The sequence below is a fragment of the Manis javanica genome, chromosome 4 (assembly GCF_040802235.1).
Source record: "Manis javanica isolate MJ-LG chromosome 4, MJ_LKY, whole genome shotgun sequence".
In the NCBI taxonomy this organism is placed as follows: Eukaryota; Metazoa; Chordata; class Mammalia; order Pholidota; family Manidae; genus Manis; species Manis javanica.
Window position 1 is genome coordinate 98331190 of NC_133159.1, and position 19573 is coordinate 98350762.

The 19573-nt window shown below is 39.6% G+C and overlaps 2 protein-coding genes across 10 annotated transcripts in view; one reads left to right on the plus strand and one right to left on the minus strand.

Annotated features, from left to right (window-relative positions):
• Positions 1-10112, minus strand: part of CEPT1 (choline/ethanolamine phosphotransferase 1) — a 48204-nt gene extending 38092 nt beyond the window's left edge. Inside the window, exons 1-2 of one of the 4 annotated variants that reach the window (XM_037017016.2) lie at positions 9819-10112; positions 2442-2850 (exon numbers count right to left, since the gene is read on the minus strand). In XM_037017016.2, coding sequence (XP_036872911.1) covers positions 2442-2780 — 339 coding nt within the window. In that variant the 5' untranslated portion in view covers positions 2781-2850; positions 9819-10112. Of the gene's footprint in view, positions 1-2441; positions 2851-9211; positions 9354-9818 lie in introns of those variants that run through there. The other 3 variants (XM_037017017.2, XM_073234428.1, XM_037017015.2) reach the window with 3 other exon arrangements.
• DRAM2 (DNA damage regulated autophagy modulator 2) overlaps positions 9349-19573 on the plus strand; it is a 54677-nt gene continuing 44452 nt past the window's right edge. For 3 of the 6 annotated variants that reach the window (XM_073234429.1, XM_037017020.2, XM_073234431.1), the window contains exon 1: positions 9354-9487. The gene's annotated coding sequence lies outside the window, so the exon portion shown is untranslated. Of the gene's footprint in view, positions 9488-10561; positions 10687-19573 lie in introns of all 6 variants that reach the window. The other 3 variants (XM_017676081.3, XM_073234430.1, XM_017676080.3) reach the window with 3 other exon arrangements.

Below are 19573 nucleotides of genomic sequence, written 5' to 3' on the forward strand. Positions count from 1 at the left end.
AACTGGGGAGGATGGGTGGGCAGGGAGGGATAAGGGGGGAGAAGAAGAAGGGGGGTATTAAGATTAGCATGCATGGGGGGGAGGGAGAAAGGGGAGGGTGGGCTGCACAACACAGAGAGGATAAGTAGTGACTCTACAACAGTTTTGCTAAGCTGATGGGCAGTAACCGTAATGTGGTTGTTAGGGGGGACCTGATATAGGGGAGAGCATAGTAAACATAGTATTCTTCATGTAAGTGTAGATTAAAAATTAAAAAAAAAAAAAAAAGAAAGAAAGAAAGAAAAGGGGGATTACTCCTTAACAGGATAAAACTATTGGTAAATCAAAGATCAACGCATGCTTTAAATATCCTTAATGTTGATCACTTAAAGGGTCTCAGATGATCAGCTATGGAGGTACTCTTTTCTGATAATATTCCTTTCTCTTAATAATAAAAAAAAAAAAAAAGCAGTTACTGTGTGCTGACCTCCAATGAGTTCTGCACAGCGGTATAGAGGGCATGTCAAAGTGTGGGCAAAGGGTCTTTTTGTTTCTATGCAGAAGATCAAGGCCTAGCTCGGATACCCAGAAAATGAACTAAGATACGATATGAGGAGGAGCTTCCGGCATCAGCACTCTCTGGAGGACTTGTGCCGGGGGATGATCATCAAAAAGCCTCCACAGGGATCCGGACGATGCTGCGGTTGTGGCTGCATCCAGCCCACCGTCTCCTGGACTTGCTGTAGGAGTGAGGAGGGAGATGTCTAGGCTGGCATGTGCATACAGTGAGACAACGAATTTGATCGGATCTGTACTGTTGGAACTCAACCAGGAGTTGGGAGGGGTGCAAGTTGTAGCACTCCAAAATCTTATGACTATAGACTATCTACGGTTAAAAGAACATATGGGCTGTGAACAGATCCCAGAACTGGGCTGCTTTAATTTGTCTGATTTCTCTCAGACTGTTCAAGCACAGCTGGACAATATCCATCATATCATAGACAAATTTTCACAAATGCCTAGGGTGCCTAAATGGTTTTCTTGGCTTCACTGGAGATGGATGGTAATTATAGATTTGCTTTGTTTATGTCACTGTATTCCTATTACGTTAATATGTGTGTGTAAATTAGTTAGTTTAAAACCTATACATATTTAAGGTACTCTACACGAAGATATGTCAAAGAAATAATCAATCCTCCCATGTTTTCTTCCATATGCTACATCTATAGCTTTTCTTCTTCCTTCCTAATTACAACCCTTAAATAGAATTCATGCCTCATATCGAATTTACCGAGCATCATAATTCCTCCAGGTGGTAAAGATACCTCGAGACAAGTGCTGGTCATAGAAGCCACAGGGCATAAATCTGCAAAGAAGTAAAAAGCTAACCTTTTCAAACAATATGGCTTCTCTCTCACTTACCAACTTTACATCTCCTTGTGTGGCCCTGGAAGATGACTGGTTAGCCAGAGACGGGTAAGATTCCTCAAGGGAGGAACAACCTAAGACAGGCACAGTCGCAGGGGGGCCATCAGGTGAGAAATTGGGGATCAACAGAGGTGAGGCTCAGAACCTCACCCCCCCTTGCTTTGAGAGAAATCTTCTGCATCCGTGGATGTTTTGCTGCCCTTGTCTAGCTTGGATTAATACTTAGTCCATAGGCACACACCTGATCATCTATCTGATCGTCTACATTTGCCCTCTTACAGCACTAAACTATGTTTTCTACCTTTATCTTGTATCTACCTACCACTTCAGCATTTTATTAAAAATAAAAAAAATAATAATAATAATAAAGGGAGAAATGTGCGATCAACATATAAATCAAGTCCAAAAATGAAACGAATATTCATATTTGACCTGATTGTTTATAGGTCATAATACGTGGTCAAAACCGAAAGTTTCTGTGATGAATGCTCTTGTACTGTTCACCATGTAAGAATTTATTCACTATGTAAGAATTCGTTCACCATGTAAGAACTTGTTCGTTATGCTTCAGAAGATTGGAGACTGATGAGAATTAGGCTTGAGATGGATTAATGATTGTACATTGAGCATTGACCCCCCCTATACTGAATTGTATTGTTGTTAACAACCATTTGATCAATAAATATGAGAGATGCCCTCTCAAAAAAAAAAAAATAACTTAGGCAAGTGACTAGTTAACAGAGCTACCCAATTAAAAGTATTTTTTACCCTTCATGAAAAAAAAAAAAAAAAAAGGAATATTCCTTTTAGGATCAAATTTGACCCTTTGCTTCTAGTTTCTGATAAGCAGAGTGAATAAGGTAGACTGTAGTTATGAGCTTTATTAACAGTATTTGTGCGATAGGATATTTTAAAACAGTTGACAAATAGCTGTCAGATTATCTTATCTTTAGCTAAAATGACCTAAAAATTGTAACTACAGGTTTTCTGGTATAAACAAATATTCACATCTGTTTTTAAAAATTTCCTCTTACCTGTTCTGTAGCTGTAGGGCAGTAGAAGACTAATAAAACAGTTGTACAGATATTTATTGACAATCCAATGATGGTGATGAGATTTGGGGCAATCCAGGAAGGAACTCTTCCAACCAGCCATTCCCAATACCCCTGCATTAAGGGTTCAAGCAAGGACCGTCCAGCACTCTGATACCTGTGTTCTTCTAGCCGCTTTAATTGGTGTCTTGACAATGGTGGTGTAGGTAACTGAAACAATTTATTTAATACACACCCTGGAGTACTCATATGCCCGAAGCCCACAGGGGACTCCGGGTGAGAGTCTCCACATCGTTTCCTCGCTGACCGATGCCCACTCATGGATCTTGGCTTTCTTTAATTTGGAGAAAATAATTTATCTTGTTTAATAGCTTTTGTGATTCGTCTTTACCTGAAGTAAAAAAAAGACGTATTTGTCAGCCACTCACTCAAGGTCAGAAAATTAAAAAAAAAACAAAAACAAACTCGTAATAGAGCAATACATATCAAACAGGGATCAGAAAACCAGGGATCTGTTTTTAGTTCTAGTTCTTTTGATGGTGTGAACCAAAAGAAGTCAAATAAACTCAGTTGTAAAGTGAAAAATATTAGGGGAAAGTAAGGAAAAGTAAGTGAAAAATATTAAAATTATTTTTATAGTAACATGCTTCCTGCTACTTTACAGTTTGCGACTTCAAGCCTCATTATTTTGTTTTCTATCTCATACTGACAGTAGTATAACAGAAGAAATCTTAGAAATGACCTAATCATCTCACATATATGGAAAATGAGGTCCAAAGGCATACGCAAAGATAGCTAGCAAATTAGAATTAATATTAGAGTAATGGCTTGAATAAAATGGGTTTTAAACTAGGTTTATATTTAATGCTAATAGCTACCATTTCCTGAGCACTTACTATGTACTAAACACTTTAAGTATGTTTTATATATTAACTTATTTATTTCTCATAGCAACCTTAGAAGGTGAGGAGTACTAATTATCCCCACCTTTACAGAAAATTAAACTAAGGCACAGAGAGGCTAACTGATTTGTCCAAACTCAATAGCTGGTAAGTGAGGTTCAAACAAATGCAGGGTTTCTGTTTAAGCTAAATTAAAAGATAAAACCTTTAGTGGAAAGGGATATAGATGGTATTCCAGGCAGGGGAACACAGCAAGGAAAAAAATGAAGAGGACAGTATATATATATATATATATATATATGTGTGTGTGTGTGTGTGTGTGTGTGTGTATGTGTGTGTGTGTGTGTATATATATATTGCTAATATATTAGCAGACTTGATGAATTAAGGTGGTAAGAAAAAATATAAGTGCATTAAATGATTGCTCATAAAGGACCTTGTGTTTAATCCCTGAGGTACTTGCACTTGACTTGGAAAAGAGTAGAGATAACATACTTATTATAAGTCACTAAGCACCCTAAGAAAATAATGACAAGAACGTCTTCAAGATTAATAGCGTAGTTATATATATTCAGAATGGAGAAAGTCATGGGAACACTTAAAAATCAGTGTGGTGATCTCAAAGATATTAAGTAGTGAGGAATTAGACTAGGGTGGTAAAAACAAACATGAAAGGCAGTCAAATCTCTATGTAATTTCTATGTAGAAGGAAGAATCAGAAAAAGTAGTTAGGGATTTGCTATGAGGGTCAAAGGTACAAAAGAAAAAGGGAGTCAACAGTTATAGACTAGTGGACCTACTGTCAAAAGGGAACGTTGTGAAGGAAAATCAGTTTGTTATTTTGGCTTTAGCAGAGAGAGGGCTATAAGAGGGGGTCTCAGGATGAGGTAGGAAAGACAAACATGCAACTTTTAAGTAGAGATGTTTGACTACAGTTTGTGTCCCAGATGAAAACTTCATGTTATCAACTAGTTAAAGAGTAGAAAGTAGGAAAGTTTTTTAAGGTATTAAGTGAAGAGAAAAGGGAAAGAATAAAGAGTCTTGTGGGAAACTTATGGTTAGTGAGCAGGAGAAAATGAAGCTGTAAAAGGATTAAAAAAAAGGAATTTTAATAGAACTAAAAGGATAGTGGCATTGAACCAAGAGAGGTATACTTTGATCTTCTGGTAGAAAGCTATCCGGAATACAATGTGAAATTCCCAGAAATGCTGCACTATGGGAACACAGAATGTTAATACAGGGTCTAGGACATCTCAAAATGCACCTAGTATCAAAACATGCCTAAGACTTCTTCCCTCTATTCCCATAAATATCAAATTCCAAAATTTCAATGTCACTAATGATCTAAAGTGGCATCCAAAATTTCAGTCAATCATGTATTAATCATTGGTTCAGAAAATAGTTACTACAGTCATTAACTGCATTAAATATTTTTAAATCTTAAAAGAACCACCAATGTCACAATTTAACCAAAGTGCTCTGAAATAAAAATCTGAAATAATTTTCAAACCAAAGCAAATCAAAGCTAATTTCCTACTATTTCAAAGAATTCTTCCAAACACCCAACTGTATCACAAAGCAACAGATTAAAACTGTTTTCAAGTAATATTCATATGACGTCAAACTGGTTATAAGATCATTTTAGATTAAATGACATACTGATAACCACCAAAATACTTAGCTTAATAGTAGCCAAATTTTCTATAGTCAAATTGAATGATGCATTTGCTTACTGGTGAGCTATAATCAATCAGCTCTTAACAGTATTCAACTTAAATAGGGAATAAAAAGTTTAGTCAAATCAATTTATATTTTATTATTGTAGTGTTCCATTCTCCTATTGTTAAAAAAAAAGAAAAGAAAAAATTAACATATTGAGGGTGCTGGCCTGCTTTTGGCACTAAACAGCTGCAAGCAACTGATCCTAATGGTTTTAAATTTGAGCATTTGGCAGGGCTTTATGATAAACTGATACTTTCCTTATGGGTGTTTTCCCTCTCTGACCTATTTTTTTTTTTTTACCATCTATTTCTCTTTTAAGAAAAATCTACATTTTTGACAAACCTTTCTAGATCTAGTGGTTATACAATTCATACATGAAGAAAAGTCAATGCGTTTAACATTTCAATTTGTTAACATTGTCCCTGAGAAACGATTAGCAACAAGATGGCAAGTATAAATTCAGGGACAGGTAGCCCCTAACATAGATGGCCACTTTGCTTTCAACACATAGCCACAGAGGTTGCTGTCACTGCCACAGGTGCATCTCCACTTTTCCTTAATCTTATTATACCTCCCATGAGACCAAGAGGCTCTTGCCACAAAAATCAGCTCAGGAAAAAACAACTTCTGAATTTCAGCAAATGAAAAAACAAGCATACCTCAAGAGAGCAGGACAGGGTAGGTGACTACAACTGGAAGACTGGACTACATGAAGAAGAAGGGAAAAAGGATGTGGGATGGGAATATAGAAAGGAGGTACAAACATTAAAAAAAAATTATTCTGGCCACTTGAGATTTTTATTTAGTCAGGCCTATGCCCAAGAGAAAGACAAAATGTCCTTTTCTTGCCACACTATAAGGAACTAAAAAAATTAAGGTAAGAAATTAAAATTATTGCTGACTAGTCTAGAAACCTAGCCACTGGTCATAGTTTTTATGAGAAAAATGGATTCCAAGTTCCAAATGCATTCAACCAATATTGAGTGCAAGCAAACAAGACATTCTCCCAGGTCCAATGTGAAAATAACTGAAAACAGGTAAATAAGCAAATTAATATTACACTTAGTGTTGGGCACCATGAGGTAAACAGAGTTGGAGCCAGAAATAGTTGGTAGTGCCTATTTTAGATAAGGTGATTGAAGTTTATGAAAAGGAAGCACTTATACCACATTCAGGAAGAGAATGAGCTAGCCATTCCTAAAGCAGGAGGAACAGTCCAAGAAAAGGGAACAGGCCCTGAGGAAAGAAAGTCTGTCTTGTTCAGGCACCTTTGAGATCACTATGGCTGGACGGCAGTAAACCAGATGGAAGAGTAGGATAAAATGAAACTGGAAAAGCCCAATAATACAGAGATTTATAGACCATGGCAAGGAGTTGAGATTTTATTCTGATGTTACGGAAAAACCATCAATGAGTTTATAAAGAGCTCTATAATTTTGTAGCTCGGACTATGTGTTAACTGAGGATATGTCTTCGTAATTCATAATAGTAAAGTAAATATTTTAAACTGTAAAAAATTCCCATCATGCAGAATTCAATTTATTGATCACAGTCCACAGCTGCTGTATCCCTTCCAGTTGTAATCAGCAAATTCCTCTCCTATTATAACTTTATGTAATATTCCTTTCACTGCACTTATCACATTTTGAACTGTTTTTGTTTTGGATTTTTTACCCCCACTGATCTTTAAGCTCCATGAGTGCTAAGGCCATACCTATCATAACTTTCTTTCCCTGGAATCTCATATTATTCCTAACACAGAGGAGGTAATTAGTACTTATTTGTAAAACAATGAACAAATATGATTCATCTAGTATTAATGAGCCCTTAGTTGTTCTAGACCCCGAGTGAACTGAAACTGAAATATGCCATCCATGTTCTCAAGAAGCTCCAAGGTGAGTGAGTGAGTGAGTGAGTGAGTGAGTGAGTGTGAGTGTGTGTGTGTGTGTGTGTGTGTGTGGTGGGTGAGGGCTGTCTTATAAAACAGTTCAGTCATAACACGCTGTGAACAAACCATTGTGGGAGTCTAGAAGCAGGGATACATATGGTCTAACAACAACTTTTCTTCATGCAGGCTTGAATATTTATTCACGTGAAAAGTCCAACAAAGGTACAAAAATATAATCAGAGATACTTAATGAATACCTTTAATAAAATTACACATAATCTGTGGACCTTAAATCTACAATGTAGAACATCTGTGCTTAGAGCAGCTGAAGATAATGGCATACTGCCTACATTATTCCTGTGTTCACCATTTGGGAACATCTGACAAGTTTTACACTAAACAAGGAATCTCCAACTGCTCAGTAGAGCATAAGCTTATACAATATCCAACCCGTAGTGTGAAATTCCAAAATTTCCATCCCCCACGTCTAATAGTGCCAAGTTCTGAGCTGCACTGATTCAGCAGTGTGTTTACAGTCCTTTCACAGAAACTGGTAACTACATAGCTCCTTCCAACATTTATGTCACTGCTAAAGGAAAATACTAACGGCCAACACTATTTGGGAGGCACAGCAAATGATAAAAAGTAAAAAAGAAACAAAGAAAAAAGTAAGGAAAACAAATAGGGCCACAGGATTACATTCAGCATTATTTAACAAGTGATACATAGAACAAGTTAGCAAAAACAAAAGCCTTTTCAGCAGACTTGGAAGCAAAAACAGTACTGTGTAATACAATTAGATCTGCTGTTTTGCTGAAGTGAAATTCTGCATTTCTTAAAAAAAGGAAACAACTTCCTCCAGAAAGAAAAAAAAAAGTCCCGGCATTTTATATATTGTTTTCCTACTCCCTTAAAAAAGACAGCACAGCATGACCCTCAAAAAGAACATCACCAGCACTTTTAACCAGCTCAAACAAGTCTACTGCTGCCTAGAAAACAAACTGACTATGCAATAAAATGTAATTGGGGTTACAAGTGTTTATAATGTAAATTTTAAGAGTGTCTGTGAGCGTGAAAGGATAATGAATTTATGAAACCACAGTTGCAAATATTCAGTAATAACCTATTAACTGGAAAACAAAGACACCTCTGTCAGGACCGGTTAATCCAAGAGGCAGATTTATCTAATTTATTTCCTAAATGGAAGGGTTGTAAAGACAAATTGTACAAGCGGTTTTGCCTAGTTTTTCTCAGTATACAACAAGTATGTAGCAAAATGTTTTAGTACTTCAGTATCTGGAATTTTATGTGAACGTCAATGGTTCAAAAGCAGTAATGCTCTAAATGCCCTTACCACAGTCAAACTCGGTAGTCAATTCAATACACACACTGAACTTATTCCTACTAGTTCGAAAGTAGAAACTGAAAATCCATTTACCAGATACAAGACTAATATTTGTTGAAATATGAATTTGCCTACTAGCGTTTAATATAGATTCATTAAAGTACTAAGATACTTCAAGTAAAATTATATATTCGATACCAGTGGTGCAAAACGGCAAAAATTACACAAAACCGCCCAGCATAGAATTGGAGAATATAAGTTAAATACGGCTAAATGTAAAGATCCCATTCATCTGGTGTTCCTAGGAACACCGGGAAACAGTAGTAAACCTCCTGTCCTTTCTCCTTCCAAGAGTACTGCTGAAATGAACCCTAACTGGCAATATCAGAGCTTGTCAACATACGCTGGAATTTCTAGAGAAGTTGCTGACCAAGAAGTGGGCCAGCCACGAAACACCAGCACCCCATTCCAGAAGGAAGGCAACACGGTTTGTGGACTTGGCAGCACTCGAGCAGGACGGTGAAGACCTGACAGGTAAGGTTGGCTCCGTGGGGGGAGCGTCCCCAGCCCTGGCCCGCCAGCTCTGGCCCTCCAAGGCTCTCCCCACCCCGACTCCCACACAGCAGGCCCCTTGCTCCCGCGCGGGCACTTGACTAGCTCAATCTGTTCACCGGAGGCCAGAGGGACAGGAGCCCCTTGCCCTCCCCACAACCCTGCGCGCGAGGCTACGCCGCGCGACCGAGGACTGCGTTTGCCTTGGGAGCCCGTACACAGCTATATTCCAGTGCCCCACCCCAAGGCATGCAGCCCCCTTTCCACCCGTCTTGAGAGTCGTGCGCCCCAGCACGTCCTTCACACTTGGCAGTTTTCCCAAGACCGATTCCCGCAGCCTTACCCCGACCCCAAAGAGCACACCCCTACAAATGAGACCTCCGCCTCCAGGCGACTGGGTGACTCCAATCGGCGGCAGTACGTTCACGACACTTTCGCGATTGCCGTAAAAGAACACGGGTCGGAACGAGCGGCGGCGCGGGCGCGCTCCTCGGGGTGGTAAGCACGCGCCCAGGGCCTAGCCTGGCTGCTCAGGAGCGCGCCTCGGCGCCCCGCCCTATGCCCGTCCTCCAGCAGTCTCCGGACCCAGCTGCCGGCGCTGGCGGGTCACCCCAGCAAGGTAGGCCGAAAAGGGGAAGAGGAGCGGCCCCACCCTCTCTAGGGAGTATGACAGAGGATGGGATCTGGCGGGTCGAGGAAATGGAAGCCGCCGGGAGTCCCCAAACCCTGTGGCTGGCGCGCGAGTCGCGGGTCAGCTCGCCATGCTTCCAGGAGCGACAATACGCCGAGAAGCGTGCGAGAGGGACTGGGTGGTGGCTGGAGCCGCGAGCGCGCTCTGGGACGGGGGTGGTTGGAGGCTGGATGCTGGGCTCAGGTCACGGCGTCTCACCTTTCCGTCCCCGCCCTTGGTCCCCCCTCTTCTCCCCACCCCCAAAAATCCATGTCCCAACCTGGGCCAAGCTCGTCTTTCTGCATCTTTTCCTGGCCTCTGGCAGAGCTGAGCCGGAGATTTTGATCCAACAGTTTGGCGCCTCCGAAAGAAAGCAAAGATGTAAATAATTCCTTAGTTTTGTTTGTCTTAAGCGGTTACCGAGAACCTTCGCCCCAGTCTCACAAAAACTGCGATTGAGTACGCATTCCAGTTTTCACTCCTGGGCTTAGATTCCTTGGTGGGAGTAGGGGAAGTTTGAAATTGAGATCTGTGGTGACCTTGTGTTTACAGGAAGCTCTGCTACTACGGCAATTTTATCGCGTGATGGGGTGAGGGCCCAATACGGAAAGGTAAATAACTAGTCCAGTGTATCCTCCTCAGGATCGTGCTTTATTTACATTGGGATACATTTGAAAAACAGTAAACATCAGAGAAATTATTTCTCATGCTCTCCCAAATACTATAAATCAGTACCCAAATGCAGCTCTGTAATTTGTGTTGCATCACCAGATTCTCTACAATTTCTCTACTTGTAACATTTGATCCAATTTATGAAAAAATTACTTGGCCTTCTAGACGCTTTAGGATTTAGTCATTACAAGAAGATAACATTTGTCAGAAGGCCAAGTTAGTGTTTAGAAAAATAACTTTTACATTATGCTTTGCTTTGGGTCTTTTGGTTCTGTGTTACCTCTGAAAGTAGTTTAGGGCTTTTTCTCTTCACTTAAAATATCCAGAATTTACTTTCTTATTGTTTCCTAGCAGTCACTACTTAGGAGAGACAGCATAAGGAATTCATCTTATTACCAATGGCATTTAAATATTTGGGAAGTTTAAAAATTGCACTGCAGTTTTGATTCATGGATCTTCAAAGAAAGAGGAGATAGGTGAGAAATGCAAGACTATTTTGCTAAACACTTTCTGCTGTGTGAAGGTTATTCCTGCATATTATTTTTAAGTATTTTGGAAGGTTTCCTTAAATTATTAACCACTAAAATTTCAATTTTGCTTCTAGCTTTCCAAAGTGAAAACACATGGGCAATAGTAGTGTTCCTCACATAATTGGTACACTTAAATTTCTCAGTTGTCAATAGCAAACTGGTTAACCGTTTCAAGCCCTGCTTCTTTTCTAAATTGTTCTCTTCTAACGGTTCTTTTAGAACCTCCAAAGCCTAAGAAGATTATGTATCCAAGATGGTTCATGTATACAAAAAGTTAAGTGTTGTTAGTTCATAAATCAACTATCATTATAATCAAATGCTTACTCTGTTACCCTCTGAGCAACCCTTTGAGATGGCTACTTTACAGATTATAATATTGTAACTCAGAGAAGCTGAGTAAAAATCATAAAGCTAGGACATGATAAAGCTAGGATTTGCACTTAGGTTAAATGTGATCTCACAGCTGTGTTTTTGCCATTCAATCACAAGGACAAGTTAATGTTTTATTTTGCTTAATAATAAGCTGTTGTTCTTTCCTTCTATAAGAAGAAACACAGAGTTTTTCCTTTATTTTATCCTTTTGAAGTCAGTGAAACATGTTTAATATGAGAAAGGATAAAAAAATTGATACCCTAGATTTAAAATATCATTTAATTTCATATGGTACATCATTATAAAACACGCACATATCAGCTCTCGAGAAAAATAAACTATTATTAATTCATGTTCTATCATAAATAGTGCTGCATTGACTTAAAATTGCACAAGTGTAAGAGCATGTGGTTTGAAACTTATTTTCCTTTTATGTGGATTTCAGTATTTACAAAAGGTGCAGGTTTGAAGACTGATATTTTGTAAAAATGAAAAACAGGTAATTCATCTTTTACATTCTAAAAGAGGAACAAACATTTGTTGACCACCTATGATGGTATCTTATATATGTATTATCTCATTTAGTACTTGAATAAACCTTTATGAAGCAGATATTATTTTAGAGCATTTAAAGTTAATACTAAAAACTGCCATCTATTATGTAACAGCTATGTCTTAGGTTCTTTACTTGTGTAATCCTTGCAATAACTAGCACAGTCCAATAGAACGTTTCCATGGAAACATTCTATATTTTCATTGTCCTGTATTATAGTCACTAGATACATGTGGCTTTTGTAGATTTGAAATGTGGCTAGTAGGACTGAAGAACTGAAATTTAAAATTTTATTTTAATCAGTTGAAATCTAATTTTGCGTAGCCACATTTGGCTGGTGGCTACTGTATTGACAGTACTGCTATTGCCAATAATATTCTCATTTTTTTGAAAATTTTATTTTGGTATCATTAATCTACAATTACATGAAGAACATTATGTTCACTAGTCTACCCCCCTCACCAAGTCCCCCCCACATACCCGTTCACAGTCACTGTCCATCAACATAGTAAGATGCTGTAAAATCACTACTTGTCTTCTCTGTGTTGCACAGCCCTCCCCGTGCCCCCCCCAATATACATGTTAATTGTAATGCCCCCTTTTTTTATTCCTGCCGTTATCCCTCCCTTCCACCCGTCCTCCCCAGTCCCTTTCTCTTTGGTAACTGTTAGTCCATTCGGTTCTGTCCTTCTGCTGCTGTTTTGTTCCTTCATTTTTCTTTTGTTCTTATACTCCACATATGAGTGAAATCATTTGGTACTTGTCTTTCTCCGTCTGGCTTATTTCACTGAGCATAATACCCTCTAGCTCCATCCATGTTGTTGCAAATGGTAGGATCTGTTTTTTTCTTATAGCTGCGTAAAATTCCATTCTGTATATGTACCACATTTTCTTTATCCATTCATCTACTGATGGACATTTAGGTTGCTTCCATATCTTGGCTATTGTAAATAGTGCAGCAAAAAACATAGGGGTGCATCTGTCTTTTTCAAACTGGAGTGCTGCATTCTTAGGGTAAATTCCTAGAAGTGGAATTCATGGGTCAAATGGTATTTCTATTTTGAGCATTTTGAGGAACCTCCATACTGCTTTCCACAATGGTTGAACTACTTTACACTCCCACCAGCAGTGTAGGAGGGTTCCCCGTTCTCCACAGCCTCGCCAACATTTGTTGTTGTTTGTCTTTTGGATGGCAGCTATTCTTACTGGTGTGAGGTGATACCTCATTGTAGTTTTAATTTGCATTTCTCTGATAATTAGCGATGTGGAGCATCTTTTCATGTGTCTCTTGGCCATCTGTATTTCTTTTTTAGAGAACTGTCTGTTCAGTTCCTCTGCCCATTTTTAAATTGGATTATTTACTTTTTGTTTGTTGAGGTGGATGAGCTCTTTATATATTTTGGATGTCAGCCCTTTGTCGTATCTGTCATTTATGAATATATTCTCCCATACTGTAGGGTACCTTTTTGTTCTATTGATGGTGTCCTTTGCTGTACAGAAGCTTTTCAGCTTGATATAGTCTCATTTGTTCATTATTGCTTTTGTTTCCCTTTCCCGGGGAGATATGTTCAAGAAGAGGTCACTCATGCTTATGTCTAAGGGATTTTTGCCTATGTTTTTTTCTAAGAGTTTTATGGTTTCATGACTTACATTCAAGTCTTTGATCCATTTTGAATTTACTTTTGTGTATGGGGTTAGACAGTGATCCAGTTTCATTCTCTTACATGTAGCTGTCCAGTTTTGCCAGCACCATCTGTTGAAGAGACTGTCATTTCCCCATTGTATGTCCATGGCCCCTTTATCGAATATTAGTTAACCATATATGTTCGGGTTAATGTTTGGAGTCTCTCTTCTGTTGCATTGGTCTGTGGCTTTGTTCTTGTGCCAGTACCAAATTGTCTTGATTACTGTGGCTTTGTAGTAGAGTTTGAAGTTAGGGAGTGAGATCCCCCCCACTTTATTCTTCCTTCTCAGGATTGCTTTAGCTATTTGGGGTCTTTGCTGGTTCCGTACGAATTTTAGAACTATTTGTTCCAGTTCATTGAAGAATGCTGTTGGTAATTTGTAGAGATTGCATCGAATCTGTATATTGCTTTGGGCAGGAGGGCCATTTTGATGATATTAATTCTTCCTAGCCAGGAGCACGGGATGAGTTTCCATTTGTTAGTGCCCTCTTTCATATCTCTTAAGAGTGTCCTGTAGTTATCAGAGTATAGGTCTTTCACTTCCTTGGTTAGGTTTATTCCTAGGTATTTTATTCTTTTTGATGCTATTGTGAATGGAATTGTCTTCCTGATTTCTCTTTCTATTAGTTTATTGTTAGTGTATAGGAAAGCCACAGATTTCTGTGTATTAATTTTGTATCCTGCAACTTTGCTGAATTCCGATATTAGCTCTAGTAGTTTCGGAGTGGAGTCTTTAGGGTTTTTTATGTACAATATCATGTCACCTGCAAATAGTGGCTGTTTAACTTCTTCTTTACCAGTCTGGATTCCTTGTATTTCTTTGTTTTGTCTAACTGCCATGGCTGGGACCTCCAGTACTATGTTAAATAACAGTGGGGAGAGTGGGCATCCCTGTCTTGTTCCTGATCGCAGAGGAAAGGCTTTCAGCTTCTCGCTGTTCAGTATGATGTTGGCTGTGGGTTTATCATATATGGCCTTTATTATGTTGAGGTACTTGCCCTCTATACCCATTTTGTTGAGAGTTTTTATCATGAATGGATGTTGAATTTTGTCTAATGCTTTTTCAGCATCTTTAGAGATGATCATGTGGTTTTTGTCCTTCTTTTTGTTGATGTGGTGGATGATGTTGATGGATTTTCGAATGTTGTACCATCCTTGCATCCCTGGGATGAATCCCACTTGGTCATGGTGTATGTTCCTTTTGATGTATTTTTGAATTTGGTTTGCTAATATTTTGTTGAGTATTTTTGCATCTACTCAATGAGTATTGTTCATCAGGGATATTGGTCTGTAGTTTTCTTTTTTGGTGGGATCTTTGCCTGGTTTTGGTATTAAGGTGATGTTGGTTGGCTTCATAGAATGAGTTTGGGAGTATTCCCTCGTCTTCTATTTTTTGGAAAACTTTAAGGCAAATGGGTATTATGTCTTCTCTGTATGTCTGATAAAATTCCGAGGTAAATCCATCTGGCCCGGGGGTTTTGTACTTTGGTAGTTTTTTTATTACCGCCTCAGTTTCGTTGCTGCTGATTGGTCTGTTTAGATTTTCTGTTTCTTTCTGGGTCAGTCTTGGAAGGTTGTATTTTTCTAGGAAGTTGTCCATTTCTCCTAGGTTTCCCAGCTTGTTAGCATATAGGTTTTCATAGTATTCTCTAATAATTCTTTGTATTTCTGTGGGGTCTGTCGTGATTTTTCCTTTCTCGTTTCTGATTCTGTTGATGTGTGTTGACTCTCTTTTCCTCTTAATAAGTCTGGCTAGAGGCTTATCTATTTTGTTTATTTTCTTGAAGAAGCAGCTCTTGGTTTCATTGATTTTTGCTATTGTTTTATTCTTCTCAATTTTATTTCTTTCTTCTCTAATCTTTATTATGTCCCTCCTTCTGCTGATCTTAGGCCTCATTTGTTCTTCTTTCTCCAATTGTGACATTAGACTATTCATTTGGGATTGTTTTTCCTTCTTTAAATATGCCGGGATTTCCTCTTAAGACTGCTTTTGCTGCGTCCCACAGTAGTTGCGGCTTTGTGTTGTTGTTGTTATTTGTTTCCATATATTGCTGGATCTCCATTTTAATTTGGTCGTTGATCCATTGATTATTTAGGAGCATGTTTTTAAGCCTCCATGTGTTTGTGAGACTTTTGCTTTCTTTGTACAATTTATTTCTAGTTTTATACCTTTGAGTTCTGAATAGTTGGTTGGTAGGATTTCAATCTTTTTGAATTTACTGAGGCTCTTCCTGTGGCGCAGTATGTGGTCTATTCTGGAGAATGTTCCATTTGCACTTGAGAAGAATGTGTATCCTGTTGCTTTTGGATGCAGAGTTCTATAGATGTCTATTAGGTCCATCTGTTCTAGTGTGTTGTTCAGTGCCTCTGTGTCCTTATTTATTTTCTGTCTGGTGGATCTGTCCTTTGGAGTAAGTGGTGTGTTGAAGTCTCCCAAAATGAATGCATTGCATTCTATTTCCTCCTTTAATTCTGTTAGTATTTGTTTCACATATGTTGGTGCTCCTGTATTGGGTGCATATCTGTTTATAATGGTTATATCCTCTTGTTGGACTGAGCCCTTATCCTTATGTAATGTCTTTCTTTATCTTTTGTTACTTTCTTTATTTTGAAGTCTATTTTGTTTGATACTAGTATTGCAACAGCTGCTTTTTTCTCTGTGTTGTTTGCATGAAATATCATTTTCCATCCCTTGACTTTAAGTCTGTGCATGTCTTTGGGTTTGAGGTGAGTCTCTTGTAAGCAGCATATAGATGAGTCTCGCTTTTTTATCCATTCTATTACTCTGTGTCTTTTGATTGGTGCATTCAGTCCATTTACATTTAGGGTGATTATTGAAAGATATGTACTTACTGCCATTTCAGGCTTTAGATTCATGGTTACCAAAGGTTCAAGGTTAGTTTCTTTACTATCTTACTGTCTAACTTAACTTGCTTATTGAGCTATTATAAACACGGTATGATAATTCTTTATTTCTCTCCCTTCTTATTCCTCCTCCTCCATTCTTCATATGTTGGGTGTTTTGTTCTGTGCTCTTTTTAGGAGTGCTCCCATCTAGAGCAGTCCCTGTAAGATGCCCTGTAGAGGTGGTTTTTGGGAGACAAATTCCCTCAGCTTTTGCTTGTCTGGGAATTGTTTAATCCCTCCTTCATATTTAAATGATAATAGTGCTTGATACAGTATTCTTGGTTCGAGGCCCTTCTGTTTCATTGTATTAAGTATATTATGCCATTCTCTTCTGGCCTCTAAGGTTTCTGTTGAGAAGCCTGATGATAGCCTGATGGGTTTTCCTTTGTAGGTGACCTTTTTCTCTCTCTGGATGCCTTTAATACTCTGTCCTTGTCTTTGATCTTTGCCATTTTAATTATAATGTGTCTTGGTGTTGCCATCCTTGGATTCCTTGTCATGGGAGTCCTGTGTACCTCTGTGGTCTGAGAGGCCATTTCCTCCCCTAGTTTGGGGAAGTTTTCAGCAATTATTTCTTCAGAGACACTTTCTATCCCTTTTTCTCTCTCTTCTTCTTCTGGTACCCCTATAATGCGGATATTGTTCTGTTTCGATTGGTCACTCAGTTCTCTTAATATTCTTTCATTCTTGGAGATCCTTTCATCTCTCTGTATCAGCTTCTCTGCGTTCCTCTTCTCTGTTTTCTAGTCCATTAATGGTCTCTTCCATCTCGTCCATTCTGCTTTGAGGTCCTTCCAGAGATTGTTTTATTTCTGTATTCTTCCTCCTTAGTTCTTGCATATTTCTCTGCAAGTCCATCAGCATGGTCATAACTTTTGCTTTGAATTCTTTTTCAGGAAGACTGGTTAAATCTATCTCCCCAGGTTTCTTCTCAGCTGAAGATGTAGAAGATGTTGAAGCTGTCTGGGTTAGTCTTGTCTGGATCAAATTTTTTTGCCTTTTCATGTTGATAGGTGCAGTGGTATGCTATTGACACGTCTGTCAGCTGGGAGAGCCAAGACTTTTTCCACTTGCTCCTGGCCTTTCTTTCCTGGGAAAACTGAGACCCCTATTGGCTTGTGTTGAGCAATTGCGTGTAGACTGGGTCTCTGTATCTTGCCGTCCGGTATGGAGGAAGCTCCCTTGCTGTGGGCGTGGCCAGCCTCAGGCTGCTGCTCTGCTATGGCGGAGCCCCAGAGGCGTAATGGACGGGTGGGCTGTTTGGCTGTTTACCTCCATGAGGGGACTCAGAGCTGTTGCCCAGGGCATTAGTGTGCCCAGAGTTCCCTGGAATTTCCAGCTGCTGGACTGTGACCCGGGATGTTTCCATCCAGTTGTGGGGTCCCTGTCCCTTTAAGACTTTCAGAAAGCACTTGCTTTTCTTTGTCCCATAGGTGCCGGCTGCAGGACCTGCTCACAGGTCTTACTGTCCTGCTTCCCTAGTTTTCAGCACCCCATGCATGCACTGTGTGTCTGCTCTCTGGTGCAGATGGCTAGGTCTGGGTGTTTAGCAGTCCTGGGCTCCCTCTCCCTCCCTGCTCCGACTCCTCTCCTCCCTTCGGGAGCTTGGGTGAGGGGCCTTTGGTCCTGCTGGGCTGCGGCTTGTATCTTACCCCTTTCACCTGGTGCTGGGTTCTCGCAGGTGTGGATGTAGTCTGGCTATTTTCCTGTGTCTTCTGGTCTCTCTTTTAGGGATAGTTGTATTTGTTGTATTTTCAAAAATATATATGTTTTTGGGAGGAGATTCCCACTGTCCTACTCACGCCGCCATCTTGGCTCCGCCCTCCACATTATTCTCATTTTTAAAAGGAGAAACTGTTTCAGAAAAGTAAATGAAGTTTGTCCAAGTTCACACTGTTCTATAAAAAATGTTTTTAAGCAGAAGCATGGGAGGGTAAGAAAAAATGCAGTTAGATGAAGAGAATTGAGATTCTGACTTGTGGTTTTGTTGGGAACTTGGAGAAAGAATGGTTCCAAATTGCTATCACTTGGTGACAGCTTGTGATCGCTTTGGAAGAGGTGTTAGAATCTGCATAACCTGGAAAATGGTAATATTGTTTACCAATTTGATTTTGTCTGCTTAACCATTCAGAAATACTTATTGAGTGATACTTGTGTGCAAGGCCCTTTGCTATGCTTCGGTAATGAAGTGTAGTCCCTCATCAAAGATTTTATCATCTGAAGACACCCTCCTAAATTTTCATTTTGTAGAAGATACTGAGCTGGTAAAAGATGTGCAATTCAAATGTTTGCAGAAGAAGGGGTACTGATTTACACATGCAAAGGGATGAGGGAAGATTGTGGAATATGGTATTTGAGCTTGATTTTGAAGAATAAGAAGGATTTGAACATGCAAAAATGGTTAAAGGAGGAGGAAGTTCTACTTTTAGCAAAAGGGTGGACAAAATGTTTTGAAAATCTCTTTTGCCAGAATACCTAAATGCTGAATAAATTATATTAAACATTTAAATGCAAAGCAGCGGGGGAAGATGGCATGAGAAGTGAAGCAGAAACCTCCACCCAAAACCACATGTAACATGAAAATACAGCAAATACAGCTAATACTAAAAGAGCAAACTGAAGACTGCAACTGACTGCCTACATCTGGGGAAAAAAGAGGACCTCATAAAAAAGGGTAAAGTAGCATAGCCACAATCCAGTAGAACCCAATCCCTCCCTGTGCCCCAGCTCACAGGTGGGAAGAAGAGAAACAGAGCAGGGAAGGCGTGGAAGCCAAGAGGACTGCTGAACACCCAGCCCTAGGGATCTGCTCTGGGAGCCCAAACCCACATTACATGGCACTCTCTGGAGATTACAGGGGTTGGAAAGGAAAGATAGGCAGAATACCCAGAGAGACTGAGATTCCAGCTGCTTGTGAAAAACATTAAGCCATAATTGGCTGCTCTGGGGTAAAAGAAAGGCGGACACTTTGGAAGCCTTCCCAAGAACAAGAGGAGTGCTAAAGGGGCAAAGTTTACACAGAGCTTGCTGCTCAGAAGAAAGGACAAGTGGACAAAATCGTCCCAGCACACTCAGCTGATCATATTGGGAACTTACAGGAGCATCAGATGCTCCATCCCCCTGGCTGGCAATGCAGTGCCTGCTGAGGCCAAACACTGCAATATGCAGGCTGCCGCTACTTCCTCCAAGCAGGCAATGGTCCACAGACCAGCTGCCCACATCATTGCACCAGGTCAGCTGGACAGCAGCCCTGCCTAAGGCAGCTACAGGGGCATAACACAGAGGCTCCTTCGTGTGTGCTTGGATCACTGCATCT